The 26790-nt window shown below is 44.2% G+C and overlaps 1 protein-coding gene across 1 annotated transcript in view; it reads left to right on the top strand.

Annotated features, from left to right (window-relative positions):
- Window positions 1-26790, top strand: part of LOC147731512 (retinol dehydrogenase 7-like) — a 251079-nt gene that overhangs the window by 177804 nt on the left and 46485 nt on the right. The window contains exon 4 of the mRNA XM_086956557.1: window positions 25279-25537. Within this exon, the coding sequence (XP_086812683.1) occupies window positions 25279-25537 (259 nt within the window). The remainder of the gene's footprint in view (window positions 1-25278; window positions 25538-26790) is intronic.

Genomic DNA, 26790 nt, shown 5'->3' with positions numbered 1-26790 from the left:
ACAAGACTTTCAAAATGGCGGCCGGCTCTTTGGATTTGGGCCTGGTCCACTAAAATGGTTCTGGGACACCTTGGAACTCGTATGCTTGCCTGCTAGGGCATGGGCCCCATTCACGAAAGTGTCCCCTCTTTTGACTGATTGTTCTTGTTGCCTATCTCTTCTGTTGTCATTTAACGGAACCTTTTTGGACTGCCGAAAGGGGTTCTGGTCCGACTGCTTGTTGGTGGAGACATTTTGACTATATCCTGGACCTGCCCGGCCTCGCCCAAAATGGCGCCGGTATAAATGGGACTCGTAACTCCTTGTTGTGTACTGGTTGCCCAACCTTGATATCACAAGATACGTATGCAGTTTTGAAGCACATGGCGGGCGGGGACGAGTACTGATTGAACATTTGGACATCCCTATTGATATTAAGTTCTGATGTGTTATTGATTACTGTACTATTGAAAGATCGAATTAACGTCACCCATGGTACTTGCCCGCAAATGTATATCTAGATAATTTTATTGTAACTGGCCCTGTCGTACTTTAATTATAAAATGTACGTCCACCGATTCCGCAACTGTTAGACACCTTAGTTCTTGCAACCTAATGGCCCGCCCGTTACGTTCTTCTGCAGTGTAAATGTCCCCTCATCATATACGATTCCAGTTTGCTCCGTGGCCGGCCCACGTGGTTATAGGCCCGTATTTGTATACTGACATTTTCACAATAAAGGTTTTTAAAGCAAAACATGGTAGTAGTACCTTTTTGGGTATAGTTTTGAATAATAGCCACTGTTTTCGAATGAGTAAAAGGCAAGTGAAATAAAGCAGCCCGATTACATGACGGTTAAAAGGTATAATACGCAGGAACGCAGTAAAGATAAATAGTCAAGGGCTGTTGTGTTTTCCACTCCTGCAACATAAAGTGATCGATAAGAATCCGATATTCATGCCTATCAGCGACTAAGACAGCAGGCCGAGCCTCTTTTGCTCAACGGCTCCCTCATGGGACGAAGAAACGCCCTTTTTCTCGAAATAGGAATATTTTACTTGCAGGACAGTTGTAAATTTCCCGGGAAAATACATTAGCCTGGAACATTGTTAGTGATAAACTGTAAATGCATCTGGGTACTTTGCTTTACAAGTCAGAGTGAGAAAAAAAAAGGTGGGGCTTTCATCATTTGGGCAAAAAAAATGTTCGAAAGCAATGAAAAGTGTTATTTTTAGGTCATATGGCCAAGCCTTTCATCATTAGAATAACAAAAGTAAAATGAACCAATGAAAAGTTTTATTAACAAGTCACATGATCTGTTATGCTTACGTTACGCGCTGCGCTCTGGATCGTTTCCGGGAAGCTGCGCCTCGCGCACCGGAGCACTTCCGGGTGCGCTAACGCGGCGCGTCATATGACGCATTACGCGACAACGCAGGTCCAGAATATAGTCAAAATGTCTCCACCAACCAGCGGTCGGAACACAACCCCTTGCAGCAGTCAAAAAAGTTCTGTTAAATGACAAGAGAAGGGACAGGCAACAAGAACCATCAGTCAAAGAGGGGAGGGCAAGTTCTTCTCTACCGGGTCACGTTGGGGCTCCACCGGAACTGATCGAATTGGTAGTCTACAGTGTTTCTGGATGTTTCAGACTGAAGCTGGCGTCAGCATGAGAGCATCACCATCTCGTGGCTATGTCGTGGCCATTCCGCGAGTAATCATGGCAGTCGCTCCCCACCGGAAGTCTACGGGAGTCGGGGGTCTCGGTGACTGTTGTAGAATCTTCAAGGCTGAAGGGAACTCTTTTGGGAATGGGGCCCATGCCCTAGCAGTCAAGCGTCCGAGTTCCACGGTTGCCCAGAGCCATCTTTGCAGGCTAGGCTCAAGTCTGTGGAGCCGACCGCCATTTTGTGAGCTCCGTAGCAGCCACCTGTCATTGTACCGCAAGATTGGGTGCAATTCCGTTGGATGGCGGGTGAGACGTTGTAATAGCAAGAGCAGGCGCAATTCAGCTGGCCGAGCGAGGCACTGTGTCGAAAGAGCGGGTGCAAGTCAGCTGGTCGAGTGAAGCGCTGGGGTGTAGCTGAGAAACCTCCACCTGGGGAGGTGGGGGAGGCTCGTTCGCGCCGCCTCTCCCTTCTACTGCACCCCACGCCGTCTCCTGGCGCAGGTATATGTGATGGTCGGACCAGGGCACCGCAGGACGTGTCTTCAGGTCAAACGGATTGTGGTACAAGGTGTGGAGCAGGCGCAATTATCTCGGGGGCCTCCGTCAAGCGGTTCAGGGAGGCACCGCATCACATTGTTTTCCAATGCAGTCAGGTCCACAAACAGCCCCCACTTACTTTGAGAATAGTGAAGCTGCAGCAGGTGCAAATAAGCTTCAGACAGTGTTACAAGCGCTGCTCCGAACCCTCAACTATGGCACTCAACATCCAGGACTTATGCCATTTGTGCAAGGCAGTGACATCGAAGCATCTCAGGGACCAAGCAACATACCATATCCAGAGTCCTTCCCACAACCTCTGCCTTCCTTCTTACCTAGTTATTGTTCTTTCACTGCCACTCCAGGCTTTTAGTCTGTGGATGGAAAACCATGAACCTACACTCACCTATGAAAATCTTAATATTGATGCTTGACTGAGGCCAAGGAGATCAGAGTGCATGAGTCTCATGCTCGATCGATTGAGCTAGCCGGATCAGGCAATAAGAAGGTGGTGGTGGGGGTGGCGGCATCAGCAAGGCATCCCCCCACACAACTTGTCGGACATCACCTCTGGATGTACTGGGGATGAGCCTAGGCGCATGGTGTCGTCCCCGGGCAATTTGCACAACGGTCCTCCACCCCTAGGCCTGCTACCTCGACAGGAACAGTGATGGATATTGCAGCAGGCTGCCATGTAAATAGTTATTTAATAAAACGTTTTACCCTGTTACTTTGCTGGTGTGTTGTATATATTTATAATATTTGCATAGGGTTTGTCGTTGTTTTGGGCGGGGTGGGCGGCGGAGCCGAGCTGTCTTGCAGCCATCATGGCGTCGAGCTCAGTTCCTCTCACTAGTTTCGTATTTCTCATGAGGGGTTGTTCCTAATGTTTCTATTTTAGCGAGGTCAAAAAGAGATCCCATTAGTGGCCTACTGATTTTGCTTGATTCCTTTTGTTTTTTTAACAATTTTTCACTATCTGCAAAGACTAAACAGAGTATTGCGACTCTGTGCTTGTTTGTAAATAGAGAATGAACCAAAGAGAACCAATTCCAAAACAATAAATGCTAGGATAACAATCAATCAAATGGAGAGGGAAGCAGGCACGACGGATTACAAGGGGGGCAAAGGCCTGCGTTACCTACCCTTCACTATCTGCAAAGAGAGAATACTCCTAAAAGAAAAGAGGAGGGGGGGCAGCGTTCAAAGCACATCAGCGTGCATAAACACGAAAATGTTTTTACCTACCACGTACTTCACATTTTACAGCTTTTGATATTTGCTATTAAAAAACCATTGAAATTCACTGAAAAAACCATAGGTTATAGACCATATATAGTTAGGAATTAGCATTTACAAAACCTTGAAAATTCACTGAAAAAACCATGGGTTATAGACGATATATAGTTAGGGATTAGCATTTACAAAACCTTATTTTACTCGCACAAAACCATTGAAATTCGCATATATAGTTAGTTGCACTAACTATATATCGCGCACCCGCAATCCACTGCTGATGATGTCACATATTACATCATTCATGACATGGTCAGTGACATCACTGATGACATCACTGATGACATCTCAAATGACATCACTGATGACATCACTGATGACATCTCAAATGACATCACTGATGACATCTCATTTGACATTACTTATCACATCACTGATGACATCATTCATGTGATAATACGATGAACCTCTTCAGACTCTAATATAACCTTAGATACAATCAGTGTAAACAGACACTCACAGACTGTCACTCATCCATGGAGTTACTCACACACCTAGTCAGTCATGCAAAGAATCAATCACACCTCCATTTCCTCAACCATACAGTTATACACACCTTACTTATTCAAACATATACTAACACATATTTACTCTCCTATACAATCCCTGATACAAGTTCACAATGATCCATACAGCCACTCACACATTCACTGGCTCTTATGCACAGTTATTTATATATGTCAACTCTCACATGTACTGTGTTTTACATATGTACTTACTTTGACATGTAGCACTGAGATATCCATTCACTCACCAATACAGTCATGCACACAGTCAACCGCCCATACAGCTGTTTCCACATGCACTTTTGAACCCATACATCTAGTGAATCAACTGCTCACACATCTATGCACAGAGTCATACACCTCCCAGCCACCCACACACACACTCAGTCTCCCATACAAATACTTGGGCAACCAATCAATAACCCATATAGTTACTCGTATAGCTACTGATCAACACATGCAGCAGTTTACAGAACAACAGCCATAATGATGCACAAATTAAGACAGTTTAGTCACTAACCCATGCACTCAGTGAGACACATTTAATCACTCACTCATACAGTCAGTCATGCACCTACTAAATCCTTCATCCAGACACTTATACATCCACTCATTCTTCAATATGTAAGACATATTTTAACTTTACAGAAACATACAGTCACTGGGTGTTGTCATCAGTGATGTCATTTGAGATGTCATCAGTGATGTCATCAGTGATGTCACTGACCATGTCATGAATGATGTAATATGTGACATCATCAGCAGTGGATTGCGGGTGCGCGATATATAGTTAGTGCAACTAACTATATATGCGAATTTCAATGGTTTTGTGCGAGTAAAATAAGGTTTTGTAAATGCTAATCCCTAACTATATATGGTCTATAACCCATGGTTTTTTCAGTGAATTTTCAAGGTTTTGTAAATGCTAATTCCTAACTATATATGGTCTATAACCTATGGTTTTTTCAGTGAATATATATATATGTGCGACTCATTTCTTCTCTGCAAGGGGAAGTTTGGTGAAATATATATATATATATATATATATATATATATATATATATATATATATATATATATATATATATATATATATATATATATATATATATTCACTGAAAAAACCATAGGTTTCACACCAGTTATAGTTAGGAATTAGCATTTAAAAAACCTATTAAATTCACTGACAAAACCAGTTATAGTTAGCTGGAAATTTTACTGACATAAAACCATTGAAATTCCCACGTTATAGTTAGTTGGACTCACTATAACTTGCGCGCCTGCAATGCACTGCTGATGACGTCACATATTACATCACTCATGACATGGTCAGTGACATCACTCATGACATCACTGATGACACCATCCAGTGAATGTGTGTCTTTCTGAAAAATAAATTTGTTTTATATATGTATTTGTAAAGGTCGATGGAAGAATAAATGTTTTAAAAAGTGTGTAAATGGATGTTTTTTTAAAAAAAAATTGGTTGGTTAACTGGCTTATTAAGTGAATCTTAGTGAATACATATATTAGCGAGTATTGTTTAAATATTTAAATGTTTGTATCAGTGTTTCTCTTTGTGTATAAGTGGCTGCAGGGGTTGGTGACTGACTCACTGTTTGTATGTGTTTTGAAGACAGCATATGTGCAGGACTGTATGGGTGGACGAGTGTGTATATGTGTGTGTTAGTGAGTGAATGACTGTCTCACTAGTGTCTTCATTAGTAATGACATATGTTTTAATCTAGTATATGTGAGTATTGATGTATATAAGTGAGTATAGTATATATAGTGAGAGATTGTAGGAGTTCCTGTTTAAATAAGTATGTGTTTCTATAAGTGATTGTTTAAGAGAGTAAGTATGTGTAAGTTTCCTTAGAAGTAAGGTGGTAGTGTGTGTATAAATGTATATGCAAATAAATGGATGTTCAATAGTTTATGTGCATGTGTGAGTATGTGTGTGAGTAACTTTTGGATGACTGCTGATGTGTAACAGGATGTATAGGTGTATCACTACATATGATGAGTGAGTATATATATGAGTGACTATATAGAACTGTTGGTGAATGAGTGGATGAGTATATAGATGGTGGAATTACTGAATTGGTTGTTGTTACTGGTTTGGGTATCTCCATTTTTTTGAAAATGTTTGTTTCTATTTTTGAATATGTGTTTCAAGCGTTACATTACACTGAAATTAGGTCTGTCACTCTGTCACAAGGATGGTGTCATCAGTGATGTCATGAGTGATGTCACTGACCATGTCATGAGTGATGTAATATGTGACGTCATCAGCAGTGCATTGCAGGCGCGCAAGTTATAGTGAGTCCAACTAACTATAACGTGGGAATTTCAATGGTTTTATGTCAGTAAAATTTCCAGCTAACTATAACTGGTTTTGTCAGTGAATTTAATAGGTTTTTTAAATGCTAATTCCTAACTATAACTGGTGTGAAACCTATGGTTTTTTCAGTGAATTTCAAAGGTTTTTTAAATGCTAATTCCTAACTATAACTGGTGTGAAACCTATGGTTTTTTCAGTGAATTTCAAAGGTTTTTTTAATGCTAATTCCTAACTATATAAGACCTGAAAGCCCACCAGGAATCTCCAGTATGCACCAGGGGACTGCATTGCAGAGAGGTGTAATGAAGCCACAACCCTTTTTACACCTCTCTGCAACGCAGCCCCCGTGCATGTTTGAAGAGGGGAAACTAATTCCCCTTGCATACTGGGGGCCCCTGGGGGCCAATTAGCCCACCTGGAACCTCCAGTATGCGCCTGGGGCTGCATTGCAGAGGTGTAATGAGACTATGCCCCTTGTTACACCTCTCTGCAACGCAGCCCACTGCCGCGTTTGCAGAGGGGGAACTAATTCCCCTTGCATACTGGGGGTCCCTGGGGTCAACTAGTCCACCAGGAGCCTCCAGTATGCGCGAGGGAGCTGCATTGCAGAGAAGTATAATTAGGCCACACCCTTGTTACACCTCTCTGCAATGCAGGCCACTGGCGCGTTTGCAGAGGGGGGACTAATTCCCCTTGCATACTGGGGGTCCCTGGATCATATCTGCCCAAACACCGATATTCCGAACGATTGTAAATGACTTTTCTTGAGAAACATTTGGATTTGGATTATCATGTCCTATACTTTGGAATTTTTGAAAGACTGACTTTGAGGATGCTATAAATTACTCAAGTCTGCCCGAATTGTGTGGATAAAATTGATACCTAGTCACTTTTAATAAGAATATACTTATGTCTCGTCTAACGTTTGGAAGAAATATCTAGTTATATGACAACGGGATACCGACATAACTTGAAGGAAATAAGAACGCCCTGAAGAAGTTCTGTTGTACAGAACGAAACGTTTCGGCTGGCTGTGGTACATAAACTTAAGGAAAATAAAAGCATTTGAATATACACCAAGATTCAGCGCTTCAATAAGTACTCTAAGTGATATGATTTGATTGGACTCATTGTGAAAGTGGTGCTGTGCCAAACTTTGGAATATTCTCCACTACTCTCTACTACTTACTCTCTCCTACTCTCTACTACTCACTCTCTACTGCTCTCTACTGCTCACTCTACTACTTACTCTCTACTACTCTCTACTACTCACTCTCTACTACTCACTCTCTACTACTCTCTACTACTCACTCTACTATTCACTCTACTACTCTCTACTACTCACTCTGCTACTCTCTCTACTGCTCTCTACTACTCTCTACTACTCACTCTCTACTCTCTATTACTCACTCTCTACTCTCTACCTCTCTACCTCTCTCTTCTTCTCTCTCTACTAATCTCTACCTCTCTACCGCTACCTCTCTACCTCTCTACCTCTACACCTCTACCTCTCTACCTCTCTCTACACGCACACATATAGACATATATGCATATATATATGTGCATATGCATTTATATATATGTATGTGTATGTATAAAAAAAACAACTAAACATTTTTTTTTCTAAACAGCTACTTTTAAAACTGTCATTCTTTTTCCCCATGGTAAGCTCCCCGGTACGCTCCCCGGTGCGCGTACCGGGCGCTCCCCCCGCGAAAATCAAAAAAAAAAATTTTTTTTTGCCCCGCGGGGCCCTTTTATGGCCCCCACATCAAACCTAGGGGGTCAAGGGGGGGTCTACTCTGCCCCCTTATGGTCATTTCCCTCTTTGTTTTGGCCACCTCTCGTGTCTCGATCCTACCGAGACACAAGATGGCGGCCGCTCCGGACTGTTTAGAATGTTTACAGACACCCCAGAGCCAATCAGCTTTCTGCGCGCAAGTCGCGTGGCGCGCCCGGTGCGCGTACCGGTGCGCGTACCGGAGCGCTGCTATAGATATATATATTTTTTTGAACCTTAATTACTCAAAATCCACTGGAGCACATATCTTGAGACATAGCAAAGGCACATCGGGCTACCAGTCCCTACAATTTTGCCAAGTTTGGTGGAAATCCATTCAGCCGTTCGGGCTAAAAGTGAAATCGACCGCCCTATGGAAATTAACATGGGGAAAACGCGTTTTGGGACCCCCCTTTTATCTCGGCCCCCGCTTGACGAATCCCCCCCAAACTTTCAGGGAAGGACCGGAACGCCGCGAGGCCATTTTGAGGAAATTTTCAGGCAGATTCGTCAACCGGCGCCAAAGTTATTCCAAATAGAATGTTGAGATTTAACATTGAAAAAAATCCTAACTATAACTACCTACTGGCGACCGCCAGTAGGTAATATATATATATATATATATATATATATATATATATATATATATATATATATATATATATATATATATATATATATATATATATATATATATATATATATATATATATATATATATATATATATATATTTATATATTTATATATATATAAATATATATATATATATTCCACAAACTACCAAGTTTCCTGAAGTCAATGGCCCGTTGGCAAGTGGCCAGTCACACCTGGCAGGTCTCCCAGTAACAATAATGCTCACAAAGTCTTCTGAAAGAAGGGCTCGCTCTCAGAGTGAAAACCAGTGTTTATTCGTAACGCGTTTCGTCAGTGAAACTGACTTGATCACACAACATAACACACGCGATAGGAGGCATTACATAGCTGCGGACAGGAAAAACAGACTTCTGATTGACAAGTAGTCATAGTAACTACTGCGGCCATATTAGAGAGTACATAGTAGCCATTCAAATGCATGGATTATCTGCACCCGGGGGTAAATGCAAAATACTAAACGTTGTTACACATTATAGTCATTGATTATACAATTTCATTAGAAAATTCACTAACGTTACAGAGTGATTGGTACCTAAAGGATCACTGTATGTAGAGCCCATGTGCACATATTCCTGGTATTCGGACAATCGTGGTTACGTAATCCTGCAATGATCAGGAACTATTTGATTCAAATTCCAGCATTATGAGTAAGTAGGCTACAGTGGCATAGTGCCCATATTATACTTGCCAAAATTGCAAAGGTACGCACAGTAAGCATAATGGAGTGTAAGTTAAACCATATGTGCAAACAATAGAGATCCATATGCAAAATGTCAAGGAGAGTACCCTAGAGTATGTGTCCAAATAGGTTGACCATTTTCTCCGTGAGTATGTCACAGGACTTCCATCACATGTGAAGGACATTAAAGATGTTTTAATTAAACTCAAAGAAATTAAATGGGAAGCTAACGATCTGATGATAACTATAGATTTAAATTCCCTGTACACGATCATCGATCATGCACAGGGCATTGAAGCATGTCACCACTACCTCAAAAGAAGACCCTTAGAGTACTTAGAACATACTAACATGCTCCTAGAGATGAAACACCTATACCTTACGAATAACATTTTCATGTTTGATGGTACCATTTATAAACAAACACTTGGTACAGCTGTGGGCACATGTTTTGCCCCAAGTTTTGTCAACCTCTTTCTGGGCCAATGGGAGGAGGATATCAAAGCTGACCGTACTCTCACTTTATCTTTTGGCAAAGTCAAAATTTGGCTTCGCTATATAGATGACCTTTTTGTAATCTGGACGGATACCGAGGAGAGGACCACCTAGTTCATAGAGAAACTCAATAACAGCAAACATAACATCACTCTGACCAGTACGATGAGCAGGCATTCCATAGAATCTTTGGATGTCCTGATCATACCATAAGGTGATGCCCTCGAAACCAGTCTATTTCGCAAGACAACCGCTGGCAACACCCTGCTTCATGCTCTCAGTAGCCATCCAGATACCCTTAAATGGACTGGAGTATCCCCTATAGAGAGCTGCTGAGAGCGTGAAGAAATTGTAGTACTGAATTAGCATTCCAATTGGAAAAAGACATCATGATCCAGAGATTCAGTGACAGGGGCTACCCAAAATGGGTCCTCCATAGAGCCGTTAACAGAGTAAATCAAATAGACCATGTCCAAACTTTGACCAATACCTCAGATACTAACACTGAAAAAAACACCACTGAAGAAACCAACAGAGTCATCCTTACCTACAGTGAGAACTCAGGACAGATACAAAAGATATTGGCTAACAAATGGGATATACTTACAAGTGACCCCATTATAGGCCATAACTTCCACCATAGACTGAAATACAGGAAACTAAATGCATAAATGCATACATAGTAAATAACAATTTCTCTTAAATGCTTTGTAAATACTGGTAATTGATTTATGAATACAAATTTGGTTAAACAACCAAGTCAGTGTATGAGTACTCCTTTCTCTCTGGCACCTTCAAGAAACCCTGGCCAAATGCGATTTTTCGCTCAGTCTGTTCCAAGTAAATATTAGGTACATATTCCTCTAATTACATAGCGCCTCGCGGAAAGTTACTAGCAGATTCTGTTCTATAACAAGGCAATGTTAGAGAGTTCCTTATGCAGTAGGGGCACCAGAATGCCTCCAGAGGTGGTAAATATGAACCATTATTTCAAAGAAAGGGTGCTTTTATGGCAGATAAAAATCTTTATATGGGTTTTGACTGTCAGGCATGACTAAATCCAGAAATGCTTCAAATTGCCAGTGCTCCTTTGTCAAAATCATTTTATAGTAAAGCAGAAAATCTTGGATTTCACAATAAGCAGTTGAAATTGATCGCATGAGTTAACAAAGATTTTGGCTAACAGATTTTTTGTTATTTTTGAACAATTGCTAATACATTCTGGTCAGGTCTATGTCTCAGTTGTCTCCATTGCTTGGTACAAGGCTTCAGCTGCTGGACTCTACCATGAATGTTTAATGGAATACCACAATTCTTCTGCAACCACCTCTAAACTACAAATTGCAAGAAAATGAGTTGGTTGGGAATTCATCTAAATTGGGATATTTAGCATGATTCTTGGCTGCCTAGGCAACCACAAACATCAAACCTAGGGCAGTGACCATGGCAAAGTGCTAGGCAGAATATGTATTACATCCCCACATCATGTGCAACAAGGCAACTGAATATTATACAGAAGGTGTTCTCCCTCTAAATCTAGCAGATGACAGTATGAGGAGGAAAAGCTTGGTAAAGAAAAAAGCAAAGACATTTTTTTTACAAAGAAATAACACTGAACACCTGTAACTGTTGCTTAACTATTCACAGAGAAATAGTACTTTGTAAATATCAGAATAACATATCACTAAAATATTATGCATTTCCACGATATGAATACAGTGACAGGTAAACATGTCTATAAGGGCTTTGAACAATTTGTCCTGCTCAACTGCTTTAATCTAATATTTGGCCTAACAATTATGTATTAGTCTGTGCTTTTTATGCTAACAGTCTGAATTGCTTGAATTGAGGTTGCTTCTGTGATATGTTGAAGGCAGTCTTGTGCAACAGAACTTCTTTGGTAGTGTCATGTTTGTATGCATGTGTGTGCATGCATGTGTGTGTGCATGTGTGTAGAGAATTGTGCTAATGTTACACTTTCAAACTCGGCTAAAAAAATACAGACATTGACTTGGGCAGATTAAAGGGCCCTTATTACGATGGCGGTTGAACGCCTTGGGTAGGTGTCCTTCCGACAATGAGTCGATGGTCCTACCTGCCCTATTATGATAAGACAGCTGTGCAGACGGTCAGAAAGTGCCTTTCCCTACTGCAGCTTGTGCTGCGGACCAGGAAAAGGGACGCAGCACAAGCAGCAGTAGGGAACAGCACTTTGTGCACAACCATGCATAGTGTGCCAGGCACCATGGGGGACCTGCTTGGGTCCCCCAAAGTCCCTTTCTGGCTGCCTTTTTCATGGCAGTCGGACTATGATTAAAAGACAGTCGTAAACTGACATGCTACTCCCTCCAGCGGTGCCTGCGCAAGCACCACCTCCATTATAGGGATAGGAGTCCGACTGCAGCCCCAACAGGTTTCTAGATCCTGTCTGTGGGAGCAGCCTTCCCCCGACAGCAAATTATCCAACCACCGGTATCATAATCCAGTTGTCGGACTGTCGCTGACAGGGTGTCGGTGGCAGTCTGACCGGCTTCTAAATGAGGCACAAATTGTCATTGGTGTTGTTGATGCACTCCAACCCCACTCACCTAAACTTGGAAACTACCCAGAGCTCTAAGCCTTACTTTGTCCACATACACCAACACACACATCCATATAGACACTCACAAATATATATATATGGTTTCCCCTACTTGGCCTCTGATCTTTCTTCGGAGAAGTCAAATGTGAAATTTTTGCGCGCCAGCCAGAGATGTGCACCAGAGGCCCCTGCATCACTAAGTTGGCCTGGTTATCACTGGGATCTGCCGCGGCGGACTTTCTGTGTTTCCAAGGGATTGGATGAACCAAGGCCCCTCCACTGGGTTTGGGAGGAGATGGTTCGATGTTGAAGTTATTAACTCCACGCTGGGTGAGATGGACTGCCAGCCTTCCCCCCGCCGAAAGGATTCCTGAACTTCTGGGTTGATGCGGTTTGGGGACCCAAGGAGGTGCCTGAGTTCAAGTACCATACAGGAAATTGGTCCTAACGGCATTGTGGTGCCCTGTATTCTGCACAACCACTTGGTCACCCCCGCATTACCTACCTTGAAAAGACACAGCATTCTGGGGCGTGCAGTTCACAAGTAAAATGTGATCTGTAGCAGGTGAGCAAAGGCACTTGCTTTGGGGCGAGCAGACCAAAACCAAATCAGCTTGTGGCAGGACTACGATTGCGTTCATACCTCCTGAACACTCCGGGCGCTGAAGAAGGCTAATCCAGCCGAAATGCATTCGCCATGCTGTACATTTTTGAATGAAGATGCCTCCATGGTTTCCCCTACTGCGGCCTCTGCTCTTTCTTTGGAGGAGTCATGTGTGATATTTTAGCGTATCAGCCAGAGTCGTGCACCAGAGGCCCCGCATCGCTAAGTTGGCCTGGTTATCACTGGTATCTGCCACGGCGGACCTACTGTGTTTCCAAAGGAAGTGGATGAACCAAGGCCCACCACCCGGTATATATATATATATATATATATATATATATATATATATATATACGCACACACACACACACACACACACACACACACACATATATATATATATCCAAAGAATACCTCTTTTAGCAAAGAAGCGAGAGGACACAGCGGGGAGCTTGACGGGGGTTCTTTATTCAGCAGCTTGTATGGCATAATGCATTTCTGCTCGTGTGAGCCTTCCTCAGATGCCGCAGCTGAAAACGAGGTGAGTCCAACTTCCTTCTTTTAATGCCAGGCCCCTCCCTTTGTTGTGAGGTCAGCAAGCTCCTCTGAATGTGTCGCAGCTGCAGTCTGGATAGCAGAACTACAGCTCCCAAAGTTCAACTCTCCTGTGAGATCAGCGGAGCTACGGTAATGTCCTGCGGAATTGCCAGTCAAGAATGGAAGTTAAATGATGCGGCCAAAACCCCGAAGCTTGAATTAGGAACTCCCTCGAGTCCCCAACGTTCTGCCCCCGGATACAAAGTCAAGCTGGGCTTGTGAAAACGGTGATACAGTGATCCCTTTTCCCCGTGCAGTCACGGGCTGTTGTGCACAGCAATCACCATCGAGGCTTGATCCGAAGGCGATCCCGCAGATTCCGATACCTCGGAGAATCAGAGTGCCACATTGCCAGTATGCTGCAGGATACTTGTAGAACGAGGTCCTCTGAACGCGCACTGGCAAGCGCGTGAAACATCCAAAGAATACCTCTTTTAGCAAAGAAGCGAGAGGACACAGCGGGGAGCTTGACGGGGGTTCTTTATTCAGCAGCTTGTATGGCATAATGCATTTCTGCTCGTGTGAGCCTTCCTCAGATGCCGCAGCTGAAAACGAGGTGAGTCCAACTTCCTTCTTTTAATGCCAGGCCCCTCCCTTTGTTGTGAGGTCAGCAAGCTCCTCTGAATGTGTCGCAGCTGCAGTCTGGATAGCAGAACTACAGCTCCCAAAGTTCAACTCTCCTGTGAGATCAGCGGAGCTACGGTAATGTCCTGCGGAATTGCCAGTCAAGAATGGAAGTTAAATGATGCGGCCAAAACCCCGAAGCTTGAATTAGGAACTCCCTCGAGTCCCCAACGTTCTGCCCCCGGATACAAAGTCAAGCTGGGCTTGTGAAAACGGTGATACAGTGATCCCTTTTCCCCGTGCAGTCACGGGCTGTTGTGCACAGCAATCACCATCGAGGCTTGATCCGAAGGCGATCCCGCAGATTCCGATACCTCGGAGAATCAGAGTGCCACATTGCCAGTATGCTGCAGGATACTTGTAGAACGAGGTCCTCTGAACGCGCACTGGCAAGCGCGTGAAACATCCAAAGAATACCTCTTTTAGCAAAGAAGCGAGAGGACACAGCGGGGAGCTTGACGGGGGTTCTTTATTCAGCAGCTTGTATGGCATAATGCATTTCTGCTTGTGTGAGCCTTCCTCAGATGCTGCAGCTGAAAACGAGGTGAGTCCAACTTCCTTCTTTTAATGCCAGGCCCCTCCCTTTGTTGTGAGGTCAGTAAGCTCCTCTGAATGTGTCGCAGCTGCAGTCTGGATAGCAGAACTACAGCTCCCAAAGTTCAACTCTCCTGTGAGATCAGCGGAGCTACGGTAATGTCCTGCGGAATTGCCAGTCAAGAATGGAAGTTAAATGATGCGGCCAAAACCCCGAAGCTTGAATTAGGAACTCCCTCGAGTCCCCAACGTTCTGCCCCCGGATACAAAGTCAAGCTGGGCTTGTGAAAACGGTGATACAGTGATCCCTTTTCCCCGTGCAGTCACGGGCTGTTGTGCACAGCAATCACCATCGAGGCTTGATCCGAAGGCGATCCCGCAGATTCCGATACCTCGGAGAATCAGAGTGCCACATTGCCAGTATGCTGCAGGATACTTGTAGAACGAGGTCCTCTGAACGCGCACTGGCAAGCGCGTGAAACATCCAAAGAATACCTCTTTTAGCAAAGAAGCGAGAGGACACAGCGGGGAGCTTGACGGGGGTTCTTTATTCAGCAGCTTGTATGGCATAATGCATTTCTGCTCGTGTGAGCCTTCCTCAGATGCCGCAGCTGAAAACGAGGTGAGTCCAACTTCCTTCTTTTAATGCCAGGCCCCTCCCTTTGTTGTGAGGTCAGCAAGCTCCTCTGAATGTGTCGCAGCTGCAGTCTGGATAGCAGAACTACAGCTCCCAAAGTTCAACCCTCCTGTGAGATCAGCGGAGCTACGGTAATGTCCTGCGGAATTGCCAGTCAAGAATGGAAGTTAAATGATGCGGCCAAAACCCCGAAGCTTGAATTAGGAACTCCCTCGAGTCCCCAACGTTCTGCCCCCGGATACAAAGTCAAGCTGGGCTTGTGAAAACGGTGATACAGTGATCCCTTTTCCCCGTGCAGTCACGGGCTGTTGTGCACAGCAATCACCATCGAGGCTTGATCCGAAGGCGATCCCGCAGATTCCGATACCTCGGAGAATCAGAGTGCCACATTGCCAGTATGCTGCAGGATACTTGTAGAACGAGGTCCTCTGAACGCGCACTGGCAAGCGCGTGAAACATCCAAAGAATACCTCTTTTAGCAAAGAAGCGAGAGGACACAGCGGGGAGCTTGACGGGGGTTCTTTATTCAGCAGCTTGTATGGCATAATGCATTTCTGCTCGTGTGAGCCTTCCTCAGATGCTGCAGCTGAAAACGAGGTGAGTCCAACTTCCTTCTTTTAATGCCAGGCCCCTCCCTTTGTTGTGAGGTCAGCAAGCTCCTCTGAATGTGTCGCAGCTGCAGTCTGGATAGCAGAACTACAGCTCCCAAAGTTCAACTCTCCTGTGAGATCAGCGGAGCTACGGTAATGTCCTGCGGAATTGCCAGTCAAGAATGGAAGTTAAATGATGCGGCCAAAACCCCGAAGCTTGAATTAGGAACTCCCTCGAGTCCCCAACGTTCTGCCCCCGGATACAAAGTCAAGCTGGGCTTGTGAAAACGGTGATACAGTGATCCCTTTTCCCCGTGCAGTCACGGGCTGTTGTGCACAGCAATCACCATTGAGGCTTGATCCGAAGGCGATCCCGCAGATTCCGATACCTCGAAGAATCAGAGTGCCACATTGCCAGTATGCTGCAGGATACTTGTAGAACGAGGTCCTCTGAACGCGCACTGGCAAGCGTGTGAAACATCCAAAGAATACCTCTTTTAGCAAAGAAGCGAGAGGACACAGCGGGGAGCTTGACGGGGGTTCTTTATTCAGCAGCTTGTATGGCATAATGCATTTCTGCTCGTGTGAGCCTTCCTCAGATGCCGCAGCTGAAAACGAGGTGAGTCCAACTTCCTTCTTTTAATGCCAGGCCCCTCCCTTTGTTGTGAGGTCAGCAAGCTCCTCTGAATGTGTCGCAGCTGCAGTCTGGATAGCAGAACTACAGCTCCCAAAGTTCAACTCTCCTGTGAGATCAGCGGAGCTACGGTAATGTCCTGCGGAATTGCCAGTCAAGAATGGAAGTTAAATGATGCGGCCAAAACCCCGAAGCTTGAATTAGGAACTCCCTCGAGTCCCCAACGTTCTGCCCCCGGATACAAAGTCAAGCTGGGCTTGTGAAAACGGTGATACAGTGATCCCTTTTCCCCGTGCAGTCACGGGCTGTTGTGCCACATTGCCAGTATGCTGCAGGATACTTGTAGAACGAGGTCCTCTGATTCTCCGAGGTATCGGAATCTGCGGGATTGCCTTCGGATCAAGCCTCGATGGTGATTGCTGTGCACAACAGCCCGTGACTGCACGGGGAAAAGGGATCACTGTATCACCGTTTTCACAAGCCCAGCTTGACTTTGTATCCGGGGGCAGAACGTTGGGGACTCGAGGGAGTTCCTAATTCAAGCTTCGGGGTTTTGGCCGCATCATTTAACTTCCATTCTTGACTGGCAATTCCGCAGGACATTACCGTAGCTCCGCTGATCTCACAGGAGAGTTGAACTTTGGGAGCTGTAGTTCTGCTATCCAGACTGCAGCTGCGACACATTCAGAGGAGCTTGCTGACCTCACAACAAAGGGACCGGCCTGGCATTAAAAGAAGGAAGTTGGACTCACCTCGTTTTCAGCTGCGGCATCTGAGGAAGGCTCACACGAGCAGAAATGCATTATGCCATACAAGCTGCTGAATAAAGAACCCCCGTCAAGCTCCCCGCTGTGTCCTCTCGCTTCTTTGCTAAAAGAGGTATTCTTTGGATATATATATATATATATATATATATTACCTACTGGCGGTCGCCAGTGGGTATATATAGTTAGGATTTTTTCTCTATGGAACTTTTGGCAAAATTATAGGGACTGTTAGCCCGATGTGCCTTTGCTGGGTCTCAATATATGTGCTCCAGTGGATTTTGAGAAATTAACGTTTAAAAAAACAGATATATCTGTGACAGCGTCCTAGATAGCGCTCCAGATCGCGTACTTTTCGCGTAACGGAGCTTTGCGTAGCGAAGCTGATTGGCTCTCCGGTGTCTGTCAACATTCTAAACAGTCCGGTGCGGCCGCCATCTTGTCTCTCCGTAGGATCGAGAGACAAGAGGAGGAGAAAAACGAAGGGGGAATTTAATGAAAGGGGGCTAGGTAGACCCCTCTTGACCCCCTAGGAATGATGTTGGGGTTATTAAAGGGTCCCGTGGGGCAAATAATAAAAATTGATTTTTCGCGGTAGAAGCGCTTCTCGGTTCGCGAACCGGGTCGCAAACTGGTAGCGAAACATAAATTCACCATTTTGTGTTTCGATTTAATTAAATTACTAGGTATAAGGGGGTACGGGAGACGTATCCTGACACCTTATGTTTTCTGAGGGTGGCGTAGGAGGCTCATATATGTTGATACATGTCTTCCAGCGGCTGTGCGTGAGCGTTTTTTTTTTTGCTGCGTGACGTCTGTTAACGTTCGATTCAATGGAAATCAGGAACTGTTGACCGCTATTTTGTCACTGCGAGTGAATATTTTATTAAAAATAATTGTTATAAATTAATCCTTATTGATAAATATTGTCTGCGCCATCTTGCCTTTTTTGCAATGCCACACTTTTGCTGAGCACGGCAGCCATTTTAGATGCCTTGACCAGACCCACTCTCTGCACGCCGCCGATCCTCAGCATGGCTCCCCACCCTCGCAAGCAACTCCCCCACGCACTGGTCACCCCCGCTCTCTCTCTCATGCATGGGCCAGAAACCTCCACCCATGTGCGCTGTTCTTCTCTGAGAATCACACCCTGTGCCCGCCCGACACCTCCCTTTCACCCTCTTCACTACCGCACCCTCTGACACTCCTCTAGGTATAAGGGGGTACGGGAGACGTATTCTGACCCCTTATGTTTTCTGAGGGTGGCTGAGGAGGCTCATATATGTTGATACATGTCTTCCAGCGGCTGTGCAAGAGCGTTTTTTTTTTTTTGCTGCGTGACGTCTGTTAACGTTTGATTCGGTGGAAATCAGGAACTGTTGACCGCCATTTTGTCACTGCGAGTAAATATTTTGTTAAAAATAATTGTTATAAATTAATCCTTATTGATAAACATTGTCTGCGCCATCTTGTCTTTTTTGCAATGCCACACTTTTGTTGAGCACGGCAGCCATTTTAGATGCCTTGACCAGACCCACTCTCTGCACGCCGCCGATCCTCAGCATGGCTCCCCACCCTCGCAAGCATCTCCCCCACGCACTGGTCACCCCCGCTCTCTCTCTCATGCATGGGCCAGAAACCTTCTCCCATGTGCGCTGCTCTTCCCTGAGAATCACACCCTGTGCCCGCCCGACACCACCCTTTCATCCTATTCACTACCGCACCCTCTGACACTCCTCTTCCTCTGTGTCCGATTGTCCAGGCCAGTTCCAGGCTATCACCTAGCTCTGCAGATGTAGTTTATGGCCCAACTGTAAATAATCACCCCTGTTCAAAGGAGTTACAGTAGATCAAGGCCCCCACCTCATGAGATCCGTCACACCAGACGCGTTCCTACTATCTGATAACCATCCTGTATTGTGATTGGGGAGGGGATTCTCACTGTGAGGGTGTGTGGGATCGAGCCTGAAGCGGAAGATTCCAGGGATGCTTTTTTGTACATCAAAGTCTTCACAATTATGAGTCACATTAAAAATATATAGCACTTCAACAAAGTTGTTGGATTATAACACTTTAATAACTTATAAATATATACAACGCTCCAACAAAGTAAACACGTTAAAAAAAACTTTTTAAACAACTATTTACATGACATTGCTTTAACCAGGATAGACAAAGAAATGACACAGTGATGTAAAAGTTTCTGAAAGAAATGCTAAGAACGTCCCATGTGAAAGTGAATTTTATCTGGCAATTTTTTTCTTTTCCTTCTCATGAAAAGAAAGTTAATGCCAGGTTCGTTACCTGCCTCATCTGCAAAAAAAAACTCTCGATAGGGACCGAAAAAAAATATAGCTATGGTATTCATTCCATGCATTGGCACATGGAGAGGTGGCACCCTCTTAATTATTCTAAAGCACAACTTCGAGATTTGGTGGATAATCCCCGACCGGCAAAAACATCCACCAATGACTTAGCAATAAGTGAGTCAGAGGCAAGGGAAACTGTCCCAAATCTGCAGAAGAACTTTAGGCAGATGAGATTGACTTGTGTAGCATGTGGAAAATTTATTTCATGCGGAGAGATGAGTATTACTTTAATAAATAGATCATATGAAAATCATCAATGTCCAAAACGACCTAGAAAGTAATTTTTGTCATTTTTGAGGAAGAGAGATAACCTACAGTGGTACGGGGTCGTTTTCGTTCGTACTAGGGGGCCAGGTGACATTCGTTCAGGGTGGCTTAGGGGCATTTAAAAGAACTTCCCTGATACAGGTAGCATATAAAGTAGAGGCTAAATACCAGGATCTTTATCGATTGCTTTATGCTGTACAAAAATGAAAAACGCACAACAAACCTGGACCATTCATATTTTCAATGTTTCTGCCACGGAGCAGGCTGGAACTGTAAATGGGGGGGTATTTATTTGTGGAAAACATAACAGAGAGTCAGTGGTCGTTGATTTCATAGTAAAAAGTGCGACAAGTGCAACAAAATCATATCGATAATTCATTGTGAGCAAGTACCAAAAGTGTCGACAACCTTCAATAATAAATACAGTAATCAATGATGCATTAGAACTTAATATCAATTCATTGTTCGAACGTGTAATCAGTACCCGTCCCATGTCAATTCATTGTTCGAACGTATAATCAATACCCATCCTGGATCAATTCATTGTCCGAACATATAATCAGTTTTATTCCATATCAATTCATGTGCTAAAAACTGCATACATATCTCATGATATCAAGGCTGAGTAATCGGGGCACAACAAGGAGTTGAGAGTTTCATTTGTACCGGCGCCATTTTGGGTGAGGTCAGGAAGGTCCAAGTATAGTCAAAATGTCTCCACCAACTTGTGGTTGGACCGGGACCTCTTTCGGCAGTCCAAAAGTTTTCGTTGAAGGGTAGCAGAGGGGACTGCCGACATGAACCATCAGTCAAAGTGGGGTGGGAGGCAACAATTTCTCCTACCGGGTCATACTGGTGTCCCACCGGAACTGATCAAGTTGGTAGTCTTGCAGGATTTTGGTCATTTCAAGACTGATGCCGGCGCCGGCATGAGCGCGCCGACGTCCCGCGGCTACGTCGTGGTCGTTCCGTGGATGATCATGGCAGTCATTTCTCATCGGGGGTCGGGGGCCCCCGTGGCTCTTATAGAATCTTCAAAGTTGAGGAGAACGTTTCTGGACGCAGGAAACTAAAAGCGTCGTTGCACCGCAACAGTGGACGTTCTCCCGCTGGGTGAGCGGAGCATCATTGCCTCGCAATAGTGGACGAGACCTTTTGTCGGGTGAGTGCAGTGCCGCTGCATCACAAGAGTGGAGGAACCCTTTTGTTGGGTGAGTGGAGCGTTGGGGGTGCAGCTGAGGGGCCCCCAACTGTGGAGGTGGGAGAGGCTCGTTCGCGCCGCCTCTCCCTCTCAGCGCACCCCACGCCGACACCTGGCGTTGATATCCGTGATGTCCGGACCAGGTGATAAGAGGGGGGGGTCGGAGGCAGAGGCAAGACATCCCCCCCCGTGGCCTGCAGGGCGCCGCTTCAGGCCCGAACGGGGAGCTCATATCAAGCACACGTGGGAAGCGGGTCAGCGAGCCAGTCTAGAAGAACACCCTCCGGCCTTGTTGACTGAAACTTCATGGACTCACGCCAGGAATTCAAGGCAGCCAGCACGTCGCCAAGTGTAGGAAAACCTTTACAGTATTCAGCAAACGTGCCGACACCTGGCGTTGATATTCGTGATGTCCGGACCAGGCGATAAGAGGGGGGGGGGGTCGGAGGCAGAGGCAAGACATTCCCCCCCGTGGCCTGCAAGGCGGCAGAAGAAGGGAATCGGGAGACCAGTACATTTTGGGCCATCCACCCCACGGCTGATGGCTGTTAGCCGGGCCCCGCCCTGCACGTGTCGAGGCCTCATCTTCCGGATGGGCGTAACCGTGGCCCTGTTGCACCTCGGGAGTTTCCGGAATGGGGGTAGGTATCTGCTGATTTGTATCTATTTCATGTTACCGTTAATGGGCGTGGCGGGCGGTGGGACAGACATGCTTGGAGCAGTGGGGGGGTGGCGGAGCCTAGCCACCTCGTGGCTGCCGTAACGTCAAGCTTGTCTTTTTTCACCACTTCCATGTTTCTTATTTCTAGCGAAGTCAAAAACTTATCAGTGGCCTACTGATTTTGTTCGATTTCTTTCCCTTCCTTTTCAAGTGTGTTTCATGTTAAAGTTTCTGTTTATTAGGATACAGTGATTACTTCGTATTTTACATATGTCTTCTTTATTAGGGGTACTCTCCGGTTGAGCCAGATGATGTACCTCTAATAAATGGTCCGGGTGGAACTAGTTTCTCAATCAGTGGGGAGTAGATGGGCATGACAGATTACAACGGGGGACAAAGGTCCGCATTACCCACCCTTCACTACTTGCAAAAACTAAACAGAATATTTCTATTCCACGCTATTTGTAAACAGAGAATACTTCGAAAGAACTATTCCTTGAACAATAAATGTCCAGCCAATCAATCAATCAGTGGGGAGAAAAACAGGCATGACAGATTACAACGGGGGACACAAGTCCGCATTACCTATCCTTCACTATCTGCAAAGGGAGACAGAATATTCCTATTCTTCTCTGTTTGTAGACAGGGTCCGATTATTGCTCTTTGAGATATTCCCTGTGACAGGGAATATCTCAAAGAGCAATAATCGATAAAAAATTAGTAGGATTATAACACTTTAATAACTTATAAATATATACATCGCAATAAAAACAGTAAATACCTTAAAACATTTTTTATTAAAACAGAAGCAAAAATGACAACTAACATTAGTGATATCCTGGGCGGGTGACGGAACTGGGATTGTTAATGGAAAAAGATCTACAGAGAAAGGTATTGGTGAATTATACTTCTCCGGAAATTTAAAACTCACAAATGTTTTATTTGTGTAATCGTTTCAGGTCAAACGGATTGTGGGACAATGTTCAGAATGGAAGAGTCACCAAAAGGCAAAAAGTTCCGCTTGACCCCGGGAGCCGGCCGCCTATGTCGGGTGCGATCTCAGGCTACACCAGGGCAACAAGACTTGGGGAGGGGGTCTGAGCCAAGCGTCTTCTCCGAGTCCGCGCCATCACACCACCCCTCGGGGGCCTCCGTCAAGCGGTTTAGGGAGGTACCGTATCACATTGTTTTCAAATGCAGTCAGGTCCACAAACGGCCCCCACTTACTTTGAGAATAGTGAAGCTGCAGCAGGTGCAAATAAGGTTTAGACAGTGTTACAAGCGCTGCTCAGAACTCTGAACTATGACACCCAACATCCAGGACTTATGCCATTTGTGCAAGGCAGTGACATCGAAGCAACTCAGGGACCAAAACCATGAACGAACATTCATGTATGAAAATCTTACTATTGATGCTTGACTGATTCCAAGGAGATCAGAGAGCATGAGTCTCATGCTCGATCGATTGAGCTAGCCGGATCGGGCAACTAAAAGTATAAAATAGTTATGTAAATAGTTATTTAATAAAATGTTTTACCCTGTTACTTTGCTGGTGTGTTGTATATATTTATAATATTTGCATAGGGTTTGTCGTTATTTTGGGTGGGGTGGGTGGCGGAGCCGAGCTGTCTTGCAGCCATCATCGTGTGGAGCTCAGTTCATCTCACTAGTTTCGTATTTCTCATGAAGGGTTGTTCCTAATGTTTCTATTTTAGCGAGGTCAAAAAGAGATCCCATTAGTGCCCTACTGATTTTGCTCGATTATTTTTTTTTTTTTACACGATTTTACACTATCTGCAAAGACTAAACAGAGTATTGCGACTCTGTGCTTGTTTGTAAATAGAGAATGAACCAAAGAGAATCAATTCTAAAATAGTAAATGCTTGGATAAGAATCAATCAAATGGAGAGACAAGCAGGCACGACGGATTACAACGGGGGCAAAGGCCTGCGTTAACTACCCTTCACTATCTGCAAAGAGAGAGTACTACTAAGAGAAAAGAGGGGGGGGCAGCGTTCAAAGCACATCAGCGTGCATAAACACGAAAATGTTTTTACCTATCACGTACTTGACATTTGACAACTTTTGATATTTGCTATTAAAAAACCATTGAAATTCACTGAAAAAACCATAGGTTATAGACCATATATAGTTAGGAATTAGCATTTACAAAACCTTGAAAATTCACTGAAAAAACCATGGGTTATAGACGATATATAGTTAGGGATTAGCATTTACAAAACCGTATTTTACTCGCACAAAACCATTGAAATTCGCATATATAGTTAGTTGCACTAACTATATATCGCGCACCCGCAATCCACTGCTGATGATGTCACATATTACATCATTCATGACATGGTCAGTGACATCACTGATGACATCACTGATGACATCTCAAATGACATCACTGATGACATCACTGATGACATCTCAAATGACATCACTGATGACATCTCATTTGACATTACTTATCACATCACTGATGACATCATTCATGTGATAATACGAAGAACCTCTTCAGTGATGTCATCAGTGATGTCACTGACCATGTCATGAATGATGTAATATGTGACATCATCAGCAGTGGATTGCGGGTGCGCGATATATAGTTATTGCAACTAACTATATATGCGAATTTCTATGGTTTTGTGTGAGTAAAATAAGGTTTTGTAAATGCTAATCCCTAACTATATATGGCCTAAAACCTATGGTTTTTTCAGTGAATATATATATATATATATATTTTTTTTCTTTTTTTATTTTTTTCCCACCAATCAGTCCTTGGTAGTGCGCTCTCCTTCACAGGGGGTGTTGGTGTTGAGGGAGGAATGACCCTTGCATATAAATCTCACACCAAAAGCTTCCGTAAGGATTCACTGCACACCAGGGGATTTGTATATCAATCTTTAGACAATTTATTTGCAAATGTGCACATTTTACCCAATACCACCACTAACACGTTTCAACCTCCACGGTTCTTGTTCACGGTCATGTGAGTCCATCATTACTTTCACTATTACAGTCCTCGCCCACTCCTGCCCATGATGAGGCATTGTGGAACATGTAGTACACATATTAGTCACCAACGTTCTTTATTTGTTATTTCTCTTATACTATGTAATTGTGTCAATTTTCTTGTTATTTATAAATATCGTATATATTTATATATACATATATATATATAAAAATTCTCGTATCACTAATCGGGGCAGATGTTTCCAGAACGGGTGCATTGCATGTTACTAACAAACTTGGTGATGCTCATTTACAGGGCTGTTTGGCTTGGTTAACAATGCTGGCAGAGCAACTCCAATTGGTCCCACAGATTGGCTGGATATGGAAGACTTTCACAAAGTCTTGGACGTGAACCTTATTGGACTGATTAATGTTACTTTAAAATTTCTTCCGCTTGTGAAACAAGCCAGAGGGCGAATAATCAATGTGGCAAGCGTCATGGGGAGATTGGCATTTGCAGGAGGTGGCTACTGCTTGTCGAAATGTGGTGTGGAATCATTCTCAGACAGCTTACGGTGAGTTATCTAATGTAAATCTATTTTCTATCCAAAACATAAGGTTTGAAAATATTGATGAAATAAGTCCTTGCCAATAGGTATTTAGGTTCATGTGTCCCAACAAAGGGAATAGGTATTAGATCAGGAGATATCATTACGTGGCCACTACATTTGTAATATGTAAGTTTTCAATTATTTCCATATTGCAGAGTAGCTTTCGCCTTTGTGTAGTTATAGTTAAGTCAGACTTTCCATGGGAAGAGCATTTTTTGTTGGTTCATTAATAATTTTGGCACCGTTTGATGACTATTCACAAAACTTTCTCCAAAGAAGTTTATCCACCTTAGTCTCCTGCTTGGAAAAAGTTGCTCCACCAAGCTAGGTCTGAGAAAGGGAAGGTGGCACAAAACATGTCTTCCCTATAAAATTTCCATAGGGAATTTTAGAAGGCACTATTGCCAAAACGCTTGAACAGAATTACCGCAAATTTGTCAGAAAGCTAGATTTTTATGCAAAAAGCATTCTTTTTGTGGTTTGTTGTAAACTTGTTCAGTAGTCCAGCAGGAGCTGGTGCTGTGATTTGCTGAAAGCAACAGTTTCAGAAATGTTGTGGCTGCCATCTCAGGACAAGGGGACTTGGCCCCTGTGTCCTATGCTTGCTGCACAAATCATATATGAGGGGGTAGGGTAGGGGTACCTAAACACCCCGGCACTCATGGGGTAGTCCTTGCGGTATCCCCCTGGGGACAAAGTTTATTAACTATCTTTTTCCTCTATTCGATGATTCTGTGGGACTGTCACAGGAGCTTCTGGCCCTTGCTGGCGGAAATAGATAAAATCCCTTTATGAGGACATGAATTCACTATGTATATCCTTTACCCTGTACAGAGGTCTGCGGAGAGGCCAGTCCCTCACCCAGCCCTACTATGCAAAGCCTTTGGGCTGTCCGGAGGTTTCGTGGAAAGGTCAGTCGCTCGTCAAATCTTACCATGCACAACCCTTGCCCCAATTAGAGGTGTTTGTGGATAGGGCAGTCCTCTACTGAACTCTTATATGCACAGCCTTCACCGTGTATAGAGGTCTTTGTGGACAGTCCAGTCCCTCACCAAACTCTACTACATACAGCCATTGCTAACAGTGTTTACCTTGTAGAGAGGTCTTTCTGAACAGGCCAGAGCCTCACCAAACCCTTCTATGTACAGCCTTTACCCTGTCTAAGGGCATTCAAGAATAGGCCAGTCTATCACTAAACCCTACTATGCACAGCCTTC

The sequence above is a fragment of the Lissotriton vulgaris genome, chromosome 2_1 (assembly GCF_964263255.1).
Source record: "Lissotriton vulgaris chromosome 2_1, aLisVul1.2, whole genome shotgun sequence".
Classification (NCBI taxonomy): Eukaryota; Metazoa; Chordata; class Amphibia; order Caudata; family Salamandridae; genus Lissotriton; species Lissotriton vulgaris.
This window is presented reverse-complemented; position numbering and strand designations above follow the sequence as displayed.